The sequence below is a fragment of the Passer domesticus genome, chromosome 4 (assembly GCF_036417665.1).
Source record: "Passer domesticus isolate bPasDom1 chromosome 4, bPasDom1.hap1, whole genome shotgun sequence".
In the NCBI taxonomy this organism is placed as follows: Eukaryota; Metazoa; Chordata; class Aves; order Passeriformes; family Passeridae; genus Passer; species Passer domesticus.
In genome coordinates this window covers 39,239,060-39,257,143 of record NC_087477.1, presented here as the reverse complement: position 1 = coordinate 39,257,143, position 18,084 = coordinate 39,239,060, and the positions used below count along the sequence as shown (strand labels likewise).

The 18,084-nt window shown below is 40.2% G+C and overlaps 2 protein-coding genes across 16 annotated transcripts in view; one reads left to right on the top strand and one right to left on the bottom strand.

Moving 5' to 3' along the window:
- SH2D4A (SH2 domain containing 4A) overlaps window positions 1–18,084 on the top strand; it is a 58,044-nt gene that overhangs the window by 13,134 nt on the left and 26,826 nt on the right. Inside the window, exon 9 of one of the 11 annotated variants that reach the window (XM_064417246.1) lies at window positions 10,071–10,856. The exons of 8 other annotated variants lie outside the window; for them this stretch is intronic. In XM_064417246.1, the coding sequence (XP_064273316.1) occupies window positions 10,071–10,187 (117 nt within the window). In that variant the 3' untranslated portion in view covers window positions 10,188–10,856. Of the gene's footprint in view, window positions 1–1,247; window positions 1,379–5,017; window positions 5,100–10,070; window positions 10,857–18,084 lie in introns of those variants that run through there. 2 more of the 11 variants (XM_064417248.1, XM_064417249.1) reach the window with 2 other exon arrangements.
- Window positions 918–18,084, bottom strand: part of CSGALNACT1 (chondroitin sulfate N-acetylgalactosaminyltransferase 1) — a 39,529-nt gene continuing 22,362 nt past the window's right edge. For all 5 annotated transcript variants that reach the window (XM_064417241.1, XM_064417240.1, XM_064417244.1 and 2 more), the window contains 8 exons: window positions 15,748–16,004; window positions 13,225–14,147; window positions 7,259–7,475; window positions 5,961–6,062; window positions 4,995–5,173; window positions 4,550–4,644; window positions 1,845–1,926; window positions 918–1,495 (listed from right to left, as the gene is read on the bottom strand). In XM_064417241.1, coding sequence (XP_064273311.1) covers window positions 1,206–1,495; window positions 1,845–1,926; window positions 4,550–4,644; window positions 4,995–5,173; window positions 5,961–6,062; window positions 7,259–7,475; window positions 13,225–13,858 — 1,599 coding nt within the window. In that variant the 5' untranslated portion in view covers window positions 13,859–14,147; window positions 15,748–16,004 and the 3' untranslated portion in view covers window positions 918–1,205. The remainder of the gene's footprint in view (window positions 1,496–1,844; window positions 1,927–4,549; window positions 4,645–4,994; window positions 5,174–5,960; window positions 6,063–7,258; window positions 7,476–13,224; window positions 14,148–15,747; window positions 16,005–18,084) is intronic.

Genomic DNA, 18,084 nt, shown 5'->3' with positions numbered 1-18,084 from the left:
GAGAATTTGCAGGGTCCAGTAGTCCACCACAAAAATTTATTTTGTTAATTACAGAAAGCTTTCTATACCCTGGGCAAGACTCTGTATTTGGTTTAGAAGAAATACTTTGGTATAAAGTCAGAAAATGTTCATCACTGTTGGTATCTGGCATTTGGAGTTTAAAGCCTCCTGTGAAACCAGTACTGCAAGTTGATATGTATTTGCTTTTCTTTAGCATGGTAAAGCTTCTGCCTTCCAGTGCCCAGGTTGTGTAGAAAAATCACTTATTTATTCCAGTTCCCATCCACAAGAACACAGATCTGCAGAGCATTTTCCAAGCATTGGAAGGTTGTACTATTTCCTACTAAGGCTAGAAGTAGAAAACCTGAAGTATGGCAGAATAATTCTCAAGCCAAATGAATTTCATTTAAAAATAAATCTTGAAATACATACAGCATTCTAAAGCAGAAATACACAATGTCATTCACATGATACAGATGTGGCTCATTGCTTTTGGTTCAGTGTCCACAGAGGAGAACAAACAGTACCCTCCAGCGTTTTTCAACCATCACGCTTGACCAGTAAGGTTTTCTCTTCCTTAAGTTTAGAAAGCACTTTCTGAGAAACCTCTTTCTCTGGATTAACTGGGAATGGCCTGTTAATGCACTGCTGCTGTTCCCCCATTCCAGCCCCTTAAAGGAAAAATATTTTTGGTCACTCCATCTTTACTATGGTTAACAATCAGGTGTCCTTCTCAGAGCAGGAGTCTCTGTACTTATTCAAAAATAGCCCTTTTTAGATATGTCAAGTTAGATGTAGAAAGTAACTCCTAATTATTGGCCCACCAAAAGGTCAATCCTTTAAATAACTGTACACATCTTACAAACATTTCAAAGGAAAAGCACATCCATTTGTTAGTGTGAATACCACACTGGTCCCATAATAATATATAATGTTTATTGTCTCTCTGATGTGACCTTGAGTCTCATCAAGTGTTCAAGTCTTCCCCAGAAGCAAGTGTTGAACAGTCAACATAGTGGAGTACTTAAAAACCCCATTAGAATAAAAACAAAAGTATGGAGGACAGACGTTCTCCCTCTTCTTTTGCTGCCATCCTGCTGGAATCTCCATCCTCTTTCAGTCTCATCCCGACGTTTCTGGTTAAAACCTCTTTTCCAAAACACCCTGAAGTCCAGTTCAGAGGCTTTCAACCTCCCTTTCTGGATTCATTGAGCAGTCTTCTTACTGCTCAATTTCTGTCTATGCAGGTGTGTCTCAATCTCTTGCTTGAAAACAAGCATCCCAAGCTGGCCATGAGAAGCCTCATTCATGGCCTTGGACTGCATGCACATTTTGTACTGCTCGGGGGTCAGCTCGTCCAGACACTGCTTTTCATGCCACAGATGGAAGAGACCCCTGACAGGCGTTCGGATCACCATGAGGTTGCTGTGAAGGTACTTGCGGTACAGATGCACATCTTCACCACCCCAGCCTTTAATGTCCAGGTCAAAACCACCTGACACAAACACAATTCAAAATAAAACTAGATATCTGTTAGCAAACTCAATGCTATTAATTGCTGCAGCTGTTTTCTGACTCCAGTCAGCCCGTTAAAATACACACTTTCTGTGAACATTAAACTGCCCATCTTCAAATCTTTCACCATCAGAGAAAAGTTCTTTATTTGTAATTTTATTTGTAAGCCGTGTTTAGATTCTGCACCTAGGAAAAACCTGAACATCTAACCACAGCAATGCTGCAAATTAGTGTCACATACACATTGGTAAAGGAAAGGGAGGCTGATCATAATTTTCTATCTTTTAGCAAAAAGGCAGGTGTATTGGAGGTAGGTATATTTTTCTTACCTATGTTGATAAAATCAGATCTGTACTGGCAAGTCATCCCAAAACCAAAGTCTCTCCAAAATCCAGTTTCTTTTTTAATAATCTGCATGGAGGGAAAGGAATATTTACATAGAAGCAGAAATGCTTTCAAACCGCGCATTCTGACCTGAATGTGGTCAGAAATACAGAACTGATATATCCACCTAAAACTGAACTCCAGAAATGCTTCATGATAGATATATGTCCCATAAAAGCCTTTGTAAAGATGAATGGTCTGCCTTCCTGAGATGGACTGTGAAAATGTTTTGTATTACAGGTAGAAAATCAAAGCACTGAGAAACTATGGCTATAACTTTGAAAGGCAGATATCCAAGTACAGATCTCTAAGGTCATAATTCATGCATGTGAGTGACCTAACCCAATCTGGTGAGACATCCAAGAGCTTCAAGGGACTGCGACAGGCATTTAAATCCTTAAAGTGAGAAAGTCAGCAGTACTTCACACTCTTGAATGCCTGGTTAGAAACCTATCCATTAGCAGCTGCTTTAGAAAATCTTGACTTTGTTGTGACAGAACTTCAGAAGATGAGGAAAGAGAACTTCCATTTCTGGATAAACAAATCCTAGTATTTCCTTTATGAAGAAATGCTCTTCCAAAATTTTCTCTCCTGTTTCATCATTCACGCCTCCTCTTTTTGTCCATAACTCTTGTAAATTCAAATGCTTTTTTAAAAAATGTATTTTACTGCTTACATTACTATACATTTCATTTCTCATTACTCCTTTCCTTGAAAAAGCCAAGTCACTGCAGAAGCCAATTAAAAGGAAATAAGATTGTATCTGTCAGGCCTGTGCTGTAACAAGAAGTCTCCATCACAATGCCCTTACAGCATTGCTACTCATGTGCATTAGCATTATTATTTCCCATTAGGGCCAAGTGGCTGTTGCACAAATCAAATTCTACCCAAGATTTCTGAAGGCTTTTTTTTTTCTCCTCAGCAGCCCAAGTTCCAGGAGAGAGAGCTAACACTGTCTTGTTTTATTGGCATAGATCTGGCTTTATGCCTGACAACTAATTTGGGCTAAAAATATAAAAATATACATAAAAATGTGATTGGCTGTACTTCTTTAAATCAAGAAGCTTTTCTGACATAAGCATTACATTTTATGATTCAAATATTATCTATAAATATTTCCTGACAAGGTACTTTGTGGAATTTGTGCTAGCCTGAAAGCTAAACTCTATTTAATTCCCTAAGCACAATTCTTACAAGCTTGAGGATACCTGACAGGCTCTGAGCAGAGAAAAAAAAGCTTATGTGAATCCAATGGTATGATCCGAACAAGTTTCTTCTGAGAAAAAAACAGTACAAGGAATTTTCCAGACTCTTCAGCAAAAGGCTTTCTGGCTATATGTCTCATACACAGAGTAGACAAAAAAAACCAACTTTAAAATCATTTGGATTGACTTTTCAAACTCTCATTCTTCATTTTTATAGAGGAACTGTACAAGGTGGGGGTAGTGATCACAGAAGACTGGACTCAGATCCCAAATGATCTTTTTCAAATGTGACTGTCCCTGGGCTCACACCACACCTAATTCACACCGACCCAGAGCAACAATAGAAGCTGGGAGGCTCTGGGGACAGTGTCCAGCCTGGGACAGGATGAGCCCTAGTAAGTGCAGTGCCTGGCAGTAAGAGAGGCAGATGTGGCAGGTTAGGACCTGGCCCGGGAAACTGAATGAAGCTGCATAGTTGGCTTATGTTTCAATTTGAAAATTCAGCCACTTAGCAGCACTAGTGGGTAGAGGACTGACTCTGGAGAGAAGCAAGACCCCCTTCTATCAGGCCTTTAGGTTCAACAGCAGTGCAACACCAGAGCACAAGAGAATGGAGAACAGTGTCTGCAGCAGTGCCAAGCAATGGCTTCATCATTCATGTGAACCTCTCAACTGTGTGCTCTTTCTTCCTCACAACAGCTCCCTCCTCATCCAGGACACTCACACATGTCTTAATCATGCGCCTTATGGAAATGTTTTTTAAAATATTGCTTTGTTCTCACATCGAAATTATGCAGGTGAAATGAAAATCAGTGGAGCTGTGCTGTGTTGTATCAGTGCCAGAATAAAGTGACAGCTCCAAGCATGAGATTTGACTCAGACACTTCAGAAACACACTGTTCACAGGCACTTCAATCATGAACTGTGGGAAGGGAAAGGCCACTCTCAAGGTGTTCAAGTGAGTAAGGAATAACTGTGACAGCCCCGGAATTCTCTTTTTACTGACTGATCTGAGGACAGCTCTGCTTTTTACAAATGTCATGTCTTCAAATGCAAATAGTATTCAGTGATAGGAAGAAATCAGAGCAAGTCAAGGACTGTCACACCAAGATTGCACACCATGGAGGAACTGTTCACTAGTTAGGAAATTCCTTCTAGAGAAGCAGACATTTTAAAAATTCTTAGACATTTTAAAAATTCTTAGATATTTTAAAAATTCTTAGTTCCCATGTAAAAACTTCAAAAAGGTTTAAAATAAATGGCACCAATGTACTTCCCAGCGAAACACACTGCAGAACTCACAGTAAGGTGAGTGTTGTAGTTAATTTTGTCTGTGTGGTGGTCACTGTGCACAAGGAATAGGGAAATGCCATCCAAGAGTACACATACCTTTAAAAAATGCTGTGTTCAGATAAAAGCAGGCATTCAGAGAAGCATGTACTTACCAGCTGCTGTTCTAAAGATGGTATGGAATCATGGTGACCATAAATTATGCTGGGGTTATACTGGCTGAAGAGAACAGGATAAAATACCTTCTTCCCTGGAAATGACAATAGGTTATTTTTTTTTTTTTTAAAGCTGTATAAAACACACTTGTCTCTTACAAGGTACAGTCCAGGCCTGACCAAATCCAGACAAAGTCACACAAGTTTTGCACTAAGCCCATGTTCTTTCCATGAGAATGTGAACATGAGGATATAATTAATAAGATCCTATTCCAGAAAGCACAGATGCTGAAGGCAAGAGATTCTATCAGATTGGGAGCAGGAACTGTTACAACTGATTTACAGTAGCTTCATTACCAATTTAAAGACAAGAATACTCTGGTGAAGGATTTTACATAATAGGTGAAACCTGTTGAAAGACAATGCACTTCATGAGGAGCAGTACCTGGCTGTGTGTTCAATCTACAGGAGTTCAAGAATTCGGCTGTGAAGTATATGTCCACGTCGCAAAAAAAGAGAACAACATTGTTTCCTTTCCAAAATCGAGCACCAACATCTAATCCTTTGCCCCTGGAAAACTCTTCATTCAACTGGATGAAGGTAAAGTTCTTGAAGTTGGCTGACCTAGAAGGAAAATATTCAGCAACTTACCCTGTCCATCCAGCTCTTAATACAAGTTGAGGGTGGGAACCGCATGTGAAAGAATTAATGTAGAAAGCTGTAGTATCACAGTTCTGAGAGCAACTGGAGGGAAGAGATGTTTGACTCTTGGGGAGATTTCCTATCTACATTCAGAGTTTGACCTATGTACTCACACACCAGCATTCTTGTCACAGACTTTTCTTTGGGCAGATCTCACAAAAATCTCAACAAGGTTTAGATTAACAAAAATATCTTCAGTATGCAAATTTCAATTACCTGTGGTTACATTACAGTATCTATAAAAGGGTCTTCCTACACAGAGAAGACAAGCAAAAGGCTGCAATGCCACATGATATTGACAAACACAGCTATGTAATCAAACTCAACAGAGCAGAACATGCCAAAAGTATGCAGTTCCTTTGTGCTCTACTGAGATTGTCTTCCACCTGCCTTTGGAAGTCAGCTTTCAGTCCTAACAGTTAAATCCACTTTCAAAGAACTAAAAAGTTACCACTGTGTTGCGGGGGGAGGAAAAAAAGAAGAAAAAAAGCAGTTGCACTGAGGAAAATTGAGTTGAAATCTGCTCTGGAGTTCTAAAGACCATTCTGTGGGATTCTGGGTAACACCATTTTCATTTGATACAAAAAGAAAGCTACTTTCTGCAACGCACTTTAGAACCTTTTGGCACAGCTATGAGTTTTGAGTTATCAAGTCTCCACTTCACATAGGATCGCTGTATATGAACAGCACAAGATGTTCAGGTACTTACTTAGAGGTATTTTCAAGTATTGATTTTACTTCATTCATTTGTTCCTTTCCAAAGTAAACTACAGTGAGATGAATTCTTCCATCCTGCTGAATGCCCATTTCCCTGAAGAAAAGAGACAGATTTGTAACTTGTCCCAGAAGTTAGCTTCCTTCAATAAGGAACCTATAGCAACTGAGGAAGGTGGAGTAGGGTGAACCTCAGAGGCATTCCTGGGGTCATGATTCACTGACAGACATTCTTGTCCTGACAAAGAGGCTCACTTTCTCCCTTAGAAGAGACAGAAGTCTGTCTTCCAGGCAGATTAGGTACCAGCTCTCTAAGCAGCATTTGTTATATTAGTAGGACATTTTAAAAGAGGCTATCCAGCCCCAGGAAGAATGACCAGGCAGGCAATAACTTCAGCACTCAGGAGAACATGAGAAAGCGGATTTTAATAATACCCTACCTCATAACCTTGAGTTTTTGTAACAGATATTCTAGAGTTCAGATCACTGACATTTATTAAAACCCAAGTATTACACAGAGATCAAACACGTAGCTCAAAGGGTAAGACAATCTGAACAAATGCTAGAACCGTGCCTCACTTGCACTAAGTTCAGTAAGTAAGAGTTCATCTATAATCAGTAGAGAGATCAGCACGACCAGAGGGTGATTTCTCCCAGTCTAAAACAAGATAATCAGAATACTAATCAGAAAGCTAATTTAGACAAGGAGCCTATTTTTAGATGGTTGTAATCAGATGAAACATCCCATTGTAAGAGTAAGTATCTTTTGAAAATACAGTCTTTTCTGGACAGCTTTTTAAAGTCACACCTCAGTTAAATTCTCCCTCTGAACAGCATATCTGTGTTGAAAAATAATAGTTTAAGAGTAACTATGCTGAAAGTTTAAATACATTTCCTTCTTGCCTTTTGTTGCCTTGATATTTTATCTAATAGAGCCTAGCAAAGTGTCTGGGAGCACTCATTCCCGTTTCCCTCAGAAATGCCCCTTTGCAACTACTGCATAACATTCTCATGTTGCCACAATTGTATGTGCCCAAAAAAAAAAATAGATTGAGACACTTAAGTCAGGTACATGCAAATCAGAAACCCTGATGACTGGAATATAATTGCTTTTACTGCTAATCACAATGCATTAAGCAACCAAATGCCTTTCAGTCTGTAATCTCAAAAATCACTTCATGGCACAATGAACTGCTATGTAAAAGTAACAGTGAGTGAGGTTTTGATAACTCTTTTAATTGCATCTTATTTTCCAAGTAAGAAAAAGTAAAGGCAGCATTGAAGGAAACCCACCTGAAATTCTGCATGAATTGCCGAAATTTGCTGGCTCTCTTGGCCAACGGCACAATGACATTAATAAGTGTATCAGCCATATTGAGGTTTTCATTTTTCACTTTCATTACAGGACCAAATGGCCGGAATAAAACAATCTTCTTGAACTGATGTTTTGCATCTCCTTTGAAAGTCAGCTCATACAATGTGCCTTTATTTTTTTCTGTACGGTAGATCCCTACATGAAAAAAAAAAAAAAGATATTTTTTCATTAATGTTGGGCTCCTGGGGGGAAAAAAGGAGAAAGCCTTAAGTTGCTACATCTAAGCTAAAAATGCAGCAGAGGCAATGAGATATTTACTTTTAAACCAATACACAGTCCACTATCATTTGGAGGAGGCCATCACTGTAGCAGGGACACAGCCCTGGGACGCAGGAGCTGTTTGGTATTCTTGCAGGCACATTGCAAGGCTTGGCTGAGTTACAAACCCCTGAAGATTACCAACTGCTCGCTCTCAGTATAACCCAGCAGACGTACTGTCCTTATTTTCCAGACTGCTCCAATTGCACACTGCAGACATGCATGGTAATAGGATGCAGAGAGACTGCAAAGGCAGTCTGCCTCTCTGCAGCAGGAGGGATTAGGCCATCTCCCAGAAAGGCAATTTCCTGATGAGCACTGGGAGGTTCTCTGGGAAGTCCCCTGATAAAACTACGCAAACAGGCCCCAGCCACCAACTTCACCCACTGTCAATCAGGACAAAACTCTCCTGTTACTCAGCTCTCAAGAGACTGCTATTTTATTTATGAATGCCCACTCCTGGTCAAGTCATATCTGCAAGGATAACACTACAGTTTCTCAGAGGCTAGACCAGGATACTCAATTCATACAATCATGTATTTATTTCCTGTACAGAAGAAACTTTTAACATACTTGATGGATGAAATCAGTCTGGTTCATGCTGAGAGCCAGCATGAACTATAAAAGCCTTGGTCATGCCCCACTGAAATACTATAATATCCTAAATGAGATCAAATTGGCAAAAAGGTTATAGATTTTACCCACTTTAAATGATACTTCAGTCCCTACAGTATATACCGAAATAAAGCTTTTTCACTGGTAAATTCATTAGGTTTAAGAAAGAATGCTAATTCTAACTAGTCATTAAGCCAGTATAAACATCTTAACAACTCAATCAGTACAAGCGTATAATTGCAATGCCTTCCATCTCCTGCAGAAGTTAAAGAGACGAGCACAAATATCTCAACCCTCCTCCTCCTAACTTGTTTTTCTTTTCTTTCCTCTTTTTTTTTCCTCTCCATCTGGCTAGGAAGCATAGCTTCTTCTGGTTATGAAAAACAAGACCAAAATAAAGCTTGCTTTAAAAAAAATTTTGGTTATTCCCTGATGTGTAACATTGCTGAGCATCTGACCCACAGACTGTCAGCTCTGTCTGTATTTCTTGTGAAAGTCTGGGTCAAAGTTTTCTTCAAAGAGCAAAGTGACATAATCTCTTCATCTTGTATTGCAGCTTTTACATTGGTATAATCAAAAGACTAATGAGGTGTGATTTTATCTGGAGAGAGTTCTGTGGACTGTCTTATCTTCACTTATCTAAATTCTCCAAGTGTTTTATTCTTAATGAACACTTCAGCTGGTTAATAATTATGCAGATTTACTGATATGTTATTCATGTTTTATTTTTAATATAAGCTGATTCAACAAATGCTCCAATCCTCCTTCTAGTATAGCAAATTAATCCAGGGAGATAGCAGCTCCATAATTCTTTTGCTGCTAATCTTTCAAAGTTGTGCCCTTGACTCCTCCTAGCTTTTTTCATAAAGTCTGCCCAAGCTGCAGACCATGAACTATATCTGTTACTGAACTGGAGCTCATCTGAATAGTGGCCTAACAGTCCCTTGATTTCCTCCTTCTGGTGGCCAGAGAATAGAAATCTGGGTCTCTGAACTCTGCTCACCCATTTATTCTTACATTAAGCCTGCTGATGATCTGAGTGCACTGCTGAGTGCACTCATTGGCTCAGGCAGTTTTTGAACACAGGTTTTACCAAAGATGTTTGTGTTTGAAAGGTTAAGACAACCTTTTGACATTCAGCTAAACAAAACTCTAAATTAAATCTGATTTACATTTCCTTTAGAGATAAATTCATAGGACTGTTTCACATGTTTGACATAGTGAACTGACATTTTTTTCAGAATAAAAAATATCTAAATTAAATTTACAAATCTAATTGTATCTACCACACAACATCTCAGCTTTTACTTTTACATCCTCTTCTACCTACCCCAGCCAAGAAACAGTGACCCCACAAATTCCACTTCCCTGGAGAGATGTACTATCCAATAAAGGAAACCTTGCCAAATCAGAAGTATCTTAAAGAAGGATGCAAGTTTGTGACCTGACTGGGGTCCCTCCTAGAGCTATACACACAGAGGCTGCTTCTAACTCTGTAGTTTTGTTCTTGTTTACTACTTCTACTATGGCTGAAAACAAGTGGCTTAGGTGCAGACATTTCTGCAAAATGGTAATCCAAGAATTTATAATCCTAACATTTTATTCTGAAGAGAACTATGCAAGATTAATCCGGCTAATTAAATATGGCTATTCTTCATGCATATTTAAACTATTTGTTTTCCATTTTAAAAAATGTTCTTTCCTTTTAAAGTATCTTTTTTTTAGAAGCAGAGAACAAAGTGATTTGCCCAAGGGCAGGCAGTGAGCCTTGGAAATTAGTCTGAATGTCTTGAGTCACTCTGGCAACTCACCCAGCAGAACATCCTGCCTTTTACAATTTTTTTTCCATTTCCAAAGGCTCTACTTTATTTATGCCACCAGGACTTTCTACGTGATTCAGGAAGATGTGTCAAACAGCCTCAATTCCAAGATATGAACTATGAGGAGAGGAAAAAAGTAGTCTCAAAAAAGTAAACAAAAAAACCTTTTCCTTAAAAGATTGCTTCTGAAATGAAAGCCTTGGAGAGGCTAGATATTAAATATGGATAAAAGAAGGTTAATTGATCATCTATTGCTTCCATTGCAGCAGATATGTTTCAGAATATACACCACTCCTTTCAGAGGCAGAAAGAAAAGTCAAAGCCTTTGGAAACCCAATGTAAAAAAGTAAATAGGAGCTCTGTGTCAGCAGATAGAATGGCCCTAAGATGAAGGAAAACAACATGTGAGAAGCAAAAATGGCCTGGGCTGAAGAACTGAAAGAGCTGTAAGTCTCAAGTCTTCAGAGCAGCAATTCCCAGGGCTCTCTAAAGAAATGGAAAATACCTGATGTCTATTCAGCAGGGCAAGCAAACAAATGCCACCTATGTGGATCTACATGAAACGTGCAAACAGCCATGCATTCTTAACAAAATGCTGTTGTGTGGAAGACAATTCTAGCCTCAGTTCCACAGACTACAGGCTTCAAGTCTCCTAGTGTCTCTAGAAACACTGGACTCATGTTCATTACTTCCCTTCTGTTAGATGATGTAGGAGCCACTATGAGGATTTATCAGAATTTGTTGTCCTCGTTTTAACTCAGTACTACAATGGTGTTCCCACTTCACATGCAGTAAAATACAGCATCTTATCCTTTGATGAAAAGTGTCATTCCTTTCTCCCAATAAGCTTCCATGGCAAAATTCCATCAGATAGACCATTACCAGTAGCTGCCCATTTGAGGAAGCAAAGCTACTCCTTTTTCATTTGCCTCTGAGACCTTGATTAAAATTCCAGTCACTAGACAGGCACATACTTCAAGTAGGAAAACTTTTGATCCAGCATATTTGAAGGTGTTATGGCAGGGCATTTCTTAAAAATCCAGGGATTTTCTGTAACTGTTCATATTAGGAAAGAATATAATCAGGCAGTGATTCCATTCACTTATGGAACACACTATTGAGGCTTGTCAGTCTCCAAATTATTATCTCAATCTCTGAGAAAATGAACAATTCCCAGATCTATTTGGAGCTGCTGATATTTACATAAATTAATGACCAGACCTGTTATCCTGCTTTCTAAGCAACTGGCTTTCTACTGGAAACAGCAGTCCTTGCCTGCTTATAATACACAGAATTTTTTTTCCCATGCTGTTTCTTACTGACTCCCCTTGGCAGAAAGCTGGTGAACTTGGTTCATAAGTGGGAGAAATAAGGGAGAGAGGGGATCATTATAGCTGCTGAACAGTCCAAGTGCCTCTGTCAAGAGAGAAGCTAAGCAGAGCAGCAGCCAGATGGATACATCTTGAGCTCCAGGGAGAAGGTGTGGCTCTCTTGGTTTTGATCAAGGGGGGGGAAAATGGAAAATTCCACTACGTGTCAGCTATTGCTCTGGAAAGAGAACTGAGAATCCTATCCAAATTTCATGTAACAGCAAATCTGCTGAGAAGGAGTTTAACTCAGATGTAAGGTACTATGGTCATAGTCTAATTTCCACTCACAAGTTATTCTGTCTAGAAACTGCAGAGAATGCAACACTAATTTTAAGATACCCCAGCCACAGAGAAAAAACATTTCTCCTTAAATGCAAGAAGTGTTTGGATAAACATTTCCCTTGGCAAATACAAGAATAAATGCACAAAATTAAAAAAAGGAAGAGATACAGACCTTAACTGAGTTTATTGCCACACACCACCACCCTGCCTAGCAATGAACTAGTACTGAAAAAGTGATAGCAGGTGACAGGATCTACAAGAAAAGAAAAATCCACACAGGAGGCCCAAGGAAACAAGATTACTATGCACAACTCTATGTTCTAGCTAGACTCAGGATCAGCAACACACTTGAGTAAAGCTGGTGTCAAAGGCATCTCTAAATAGAGCAGAAACAAGGACACCAATCCCACATACTGGCAGCAGCAGTTCAGATTTTAAATCCCGTCTCTGACCCTGATTACCTGATTTTCATTTCAGTACATCTCTCCATCTGATCAACCTTAAGTTGAGAGTGGTAGCCCCACATTTAACATAGGAGAGGCACACAGTTTTATCTGTTGCTATTGCTTAAGCAGCTAGAAAACATTTAGAGGGTTAGAGCTTATTACTTTCAGTGCAAATCTGGGCACTCCCAGAAATCTCCAGCTGTCCATGGCAGTTCCAGAAAATGAAAACAGCTGGCTTGGTGGCTGGGTTAATGGACATGGTTGCTGTGTTGCTGGACTTACACTAAGTTGCTAGAAGCTGACATTGAATCCAGCTTATTACTCACTTACTGTGTCGGCAGTAGCACCTGCAGAGCATTGTTTCCAAAACAAATTCAGAGTCCAAACTAAACCTGAAATGCAGAACTGAAACAGATAACTTAGTCCTTCCTACACATATTGAAGTTACACAGAGCAATGGATTTGTCCTTTGATTGGCAGTTTTTGCCATTCTTGGGACAATGAATCTGGGGAAAAAGAGAGTGACAAGGTCACAGAGACATCGAAAGGGATTTGGCTGGGAGAATTTCTGCCAAGTCTCTTTGTTTCCAGCCCCAATACATAAATCACTGCATTTGCAAACAAATCAGTCTGCACTGATGAGTAAGAATTAGAATTTGTTCCCTTGCACCTACAGAAGCAAGGACCTGCCCTTCAGGGGAGGACAAAAGGAAGGTTCATTGAGCTCAGACTGAGCTGTACACAGGCCTCCAGTTTCTTGAGCTCTGAGTCACGTGAAAGGCTTCCTCCCTCTGGAACATTTCACCATGGTATAACAAAGCCAGCAAGACCATTAGTGCATAACCTAGAGAGCTGTGAGCACATATTGGTGCCACTACAGGAGGCTGGCAGGCTTTGTTGTCACAAAGTCCTGTTCCCCAGGAAAGCTGCCATTTTGCAGTTGTGCCTAAGACAGCATCACTAGGTCACAGCACTAACACCATCCCAGACATCTGTGCTCTGACACAGCTCCCATCTCCCTCAGCAGCTCAGTCACACCAGAACTCCTCCCCAGCACTGTGTGGACCTTCTAACCTGCTCTCTGCATACGAACCTTCAACGAAGTCGGAGGCTGTGTATACACGGGGCTTTGCTTTGCTGACCCCGTCTGGCTTGTTCAAGCTCCCCACTGCTAACTCAATCACCTCTATCAACTCATCTCGCTTGTCCTTCCTTACGGGCTTCTCCTCCGGGTGCCGTGTCAGCCCTGTCTCCAGCTGGTACACCTTCTGGAGGGTGAAGCTCTCAAAGGGCACTGCCGCATACTCTGTGGACAGCTTCACACCGCTGTGCACCTCTGCTTTGTCTACTTGGGAACGGAGGAAAGCCAACAGGTTGGCCTGGGCCTTCTCTGGCTTACTGTGGTCAAGCTGAATGTCCAAGGGGTCTGGGTACCAGTTCTGCATGTTCTTTAGCTGCTCGGTCCTGCCCTGGAGCTCAGCCTTCAACTGGGCAATTTGTTTCTTCAAGCTGATGATGTAATTGCGGTGCTGCTCTTCTCGCTCTTGCAGAACAGCTTCATATCCCTCCTTCACAGTCGGACTGTGCACCCTGGGCAAGGCAAGCTGCTGGTTGTCACCCTTGGGTGTGCAAGCCAACATATAGACAATAGACACTGAGCAACAGGCCACCACCAGCAGGCCTACAAGTCGGGGAAGAAATAGAATAAATCCTCGTCGGAGCATCATATCTTAAAAAAGCAGAGTCTAACCCCACAGATGCAACAGTTCTTATATCCATACAGTGCCACAGAGGCCTCTGGTCTTGGAGTACTCTTACACAGATACATGTATGTGCAGGGACTGGTTTGTCAGCTCTCTTGAAATGTGTGCTGTGCCTCTATATGGAGCTCTCTCTGGTGTATATCCAGCAGGAACAAAAGACAAGTTGTGAAGCAGACAGGACATGTCCTGATCCTCATGGCAGCACTTACATTGTTGCAATATGATCAGACGGTGGTTGATGGAGCCTGAGGACCTGAAAGATAAATGACAAAGACAAGTTAGAATTTGGTCATTCAATCCAGACCATTTAGCATGTTCTAATTTACTTTCTTTCTCAGCTGCTCTAGCAGTTCTCAATGCTGTGAAGTGCTTGGGCTAAGATCCTAAAGGTGCCAAGATCCTTATGTGGAAAATCCCATATGCATCCCTTGCATTGTTAGTAACATGGCTTGGCCCATTGCCAATGGAAAACTAGTCCAGGCCTCAAAGACTCGCATGCTTCAGAATAACTTGGAAGAGTCTAGTGGTTGGATGCTAAAGTGCTCAGTTCATCCAAGCATTAATGGCCTTTCAGGTGTTCTCAAATTTTGGAGTGTTCACTCAGGTTTTGAAAGGAAGGCATTTGGTCCCACAGCTACCACATACATTGTAGCTTCCAGGCAGATTTTTTCAAAAACACCAGGTAACATATATAGTCCATTTGAATATATGAAGCCTGACCTGGAGCAGAAATCTGATAACCAGAAAACTAAAAACTGTTATCAAGGCAAATTACTGAAATTATCATTGTTTGACGTATCCTACCAGATGTTCCCATAAAAACCAAATAATGACGAAGAGGATATTTTCTAGGAATACTCAGACCAATTTTACCCCAACTCAGCAGAAGCTTTGTTGCAATTTTGAAACTGTCATAATTGCACACTATTTTAATATTTCAAGTCCCTCTTCTGTTTCTTGTAACATTATGAAAATCTGTGCAAAAATGTACAGTATGACTATGTTTCCCAGTCTGCCTAGGACTATGGACCACAGAGAAGGTGGAACTGGGAACATTATAATTTTTAATAAAACTTCTTCAAATATATATAGAAAAGAGAAAAAATAGATTATTGAATTTTAATATTGATCTAGCTATAAGCTACATTAAAACAATTGTGCTGAGAACATTACCAGAGGGATTTTCAAAATCCCTTGGGTTTGGCCCAAACCCATACTGGTGGAAGGAGCTTCATCATTTACTCAGCTGACTGTACACTTAGGTATCAAGGCTGAGTAGCATCCTAGATTACACATTGTTAGACACAAACACAATCAAATTAACCCCTTGGTGCTCTCCCCTTGGATGCATGCATGACATCATTACACTCTTTTGACAGAATCACAGTCCTTTTAGGCATACCTCCTTGCTGGCACACCCTTAAGCAAAAGCAGTTTGACTAAGAATAAGACTTTCAGAGTTATTTTGAGTTATTTCTAGTCTTGAATCAAATTCTTATGTAGGACTTTTTATAAACTGCTCTGTGGCTTCTCCCCTCCTGCCACCCCCCATCTTGATTGACTATTACTCCATATGCAGCAGTTACACAGAGATATTTCTGATGTTTGGACTGTTATTATTTTATCAGTTTGCAGATCTTCTGGGAAAAAACCCAACTTTGAGCAGGAATTGAGGGGGCTAGCATGAGCCATAAAAATAGTACAGTATTTTTTTCAAAGTAATGCTAAATTACTTTTATTGCATTTATAGGATTCTCCAGAAAATGTCAGCATTTTCAAAGAAACAACTGCTGATTTTCAAGAAAATATTCAAGCATCAGGAGAAAAGGACAGGATTAAGTTGGTGCCCTTACCTTTTTGATGTAATCTTCTTTTTGGAACATCTTGGTCTGCTACAGCTTCTTCTCAGCTTGCCAAAATCATGGCCTGTTTATCTCCCTTCTCATGCCTTTCCCAGAAAATGCGTGTACTATGAAAAGTGCTGTCAACCTCAGAACACCTCTTCATTGCTTTCACATTTGTCAGCTGCCTACATCTTCAGTCTGTCTCTCGTGTGGTGAAAGGCTGTAGTGGAGACGCTTCCTATGGATGCACTAAAAATGTTGGCCTCCTGCAATGTAAAGGAGCTTGTCAAAGCAGGGAAAATTAATCTGGGCATTTCTAACTGTACAACAGATCTGGCTAGAAGACTGTAAGAAGGTAGTGTGCAGGGAGACAGGGTCAGGAAGTGGTGAGATGTAGTACATAAAACACTGCTGTGCTTGTATGCTTCCCTTCACACAATTAGTCCTTTGACTGAATTGGCAGAAGCTGAACATCAGTGAAAGGATTAGTTGTACTAACATGGTGTAAACTGAAATTACATCTCAATGGCTTAGATAAACACACTATTTAATTTCTATAAGCAGCAACAGATTTGAGTTTTGGTCAAAGAGCTCTTGAAATGTTGACCTTAGAATATATATGTATATAGACAGCTATCTTCACTAAAGTGTAGCATCTCTCTCTTCAGGGTACTATCTCTTTTCCACATAGTTTTCTGGTTTGAAATCTCTGCCATCAAAGATGAATCCTTATAAATATTTCAAGACAGTAAATTAGCGGAGCTACTTTGTCCTTTGAAACACCATTTTCATAGTAAGGAATTGAGACCATGGGGACTTTAACCTTCACAGTGATTTTACCATCATGACTGGAGGCATCCTGACAAGAAGCTTTCATTGCTTACACTCTGGATCTGTCTTATTAAATTGTACTGGTAGCTTCAGTGGCATTGCCTTACAGTGACAGACATTTAAATATACAGCTGTTACTGTACCACTATCTCACGGGCATGCTTGTGAAAGCAGTCCCAATGCAGGTCAGTGCCAAAAAAAGCAGATTACTTTAAATTAACACCAAAGGTGGTCACAGCTAAGGCATGTCAGCTGCATAGGCAAGTACCAGAAAGCCAGGGATGGTAACTCCTCCTAACAACCATTCTGTTGATTTCACCAGACCAACACAGTTTCACACCAACTGAGATGAAGAGAAGACAAACTGAAGTGTCAGGTTTTTTTTCCTAGGAACTGACAAAAACGCCTCTGTATTTCACAGCAGTCAGCTGCATCAAGTAGTATTAGTCTCTTTGCAAGGAGAAGCTGTAACAAATATGCAGTGATTAGTCTGGTGGCTGAGGAAAAGGACATTAATTCTCAAAAAAGCCTTCACTTGCAAAAACATCTTCAACCTCAGTTCAACCTGTTAGCCCAGCCAGAGGTCAGCCCTGCTCACAGAGGTGCTTTTCACTTGCTTTCAAGGAGCCTGGGCTGAAAAAATGCTCTAAACACAGAAACAGATTCTGTCATCACTCTAAGCACTCTGTAAACATTTCTGCACAGTGGAGGGTGCTCCACCCGATCACAGGAAGTGGCAGAAAATGAAAAACTGGTTGGTTTGAAATTTCAGATGGTATGCACCCATCACTGGTTGTCACCAACATCTGAATTTTTCTTGGACTGTAGAGATACAGGAAATTCATCTCTGCACAGAAATGACAATGTATTTCAAGTCTGAATTTTTGACTCTCATAAACCACACTGACAATCTGTGCAGGAGAAAGGGGCTCAAGCCAAAGTATCTCTGTATATATATCTGCTCTCTGAGCTTCACAGTTTCTGCACTCCTCATGCTGAGGACAGAAATGAATGGCAAAAGCTCAGTCATATTTGCAGAGGCAGTGATCTCTTAGCATATGTGACATGAGCAATGCCAGATAATTCCATGTTTTTAAGTACTTTCTACCACATCTTTTTATTGTAGGTATAACTCAGAGTGGCGACTCCAATTTTAGCTCACAAAACGTTGAAATTCCTTTTATTTTCTTTTTTTTTTTTTTTTTGAGTAGAGGCAGTAAGTGGCAGAAGGTGCAATTAGGTTTTGTGTAGGTGTTTGAAACATCTTCATTGAATAGCAGCACATGTCACTGTGAGATTTCACTAGAATCATAATAATCTCTGAAATGAGCTGTGGGGAGGAGGAAACAGATGTTCCACCTAGACTTTAAGTGCCTTACAAAAATAGAGAAAGACATTCTGCAGCCACTTGTAATTTCCCTTGAACTTCTTAACTACAAGGACTGTGCATAGCACTGGAGACAAATTAGTCTGCTTTAAATGTTAGGAACAAGATTTTTCCTCTCAGCTTCTCAA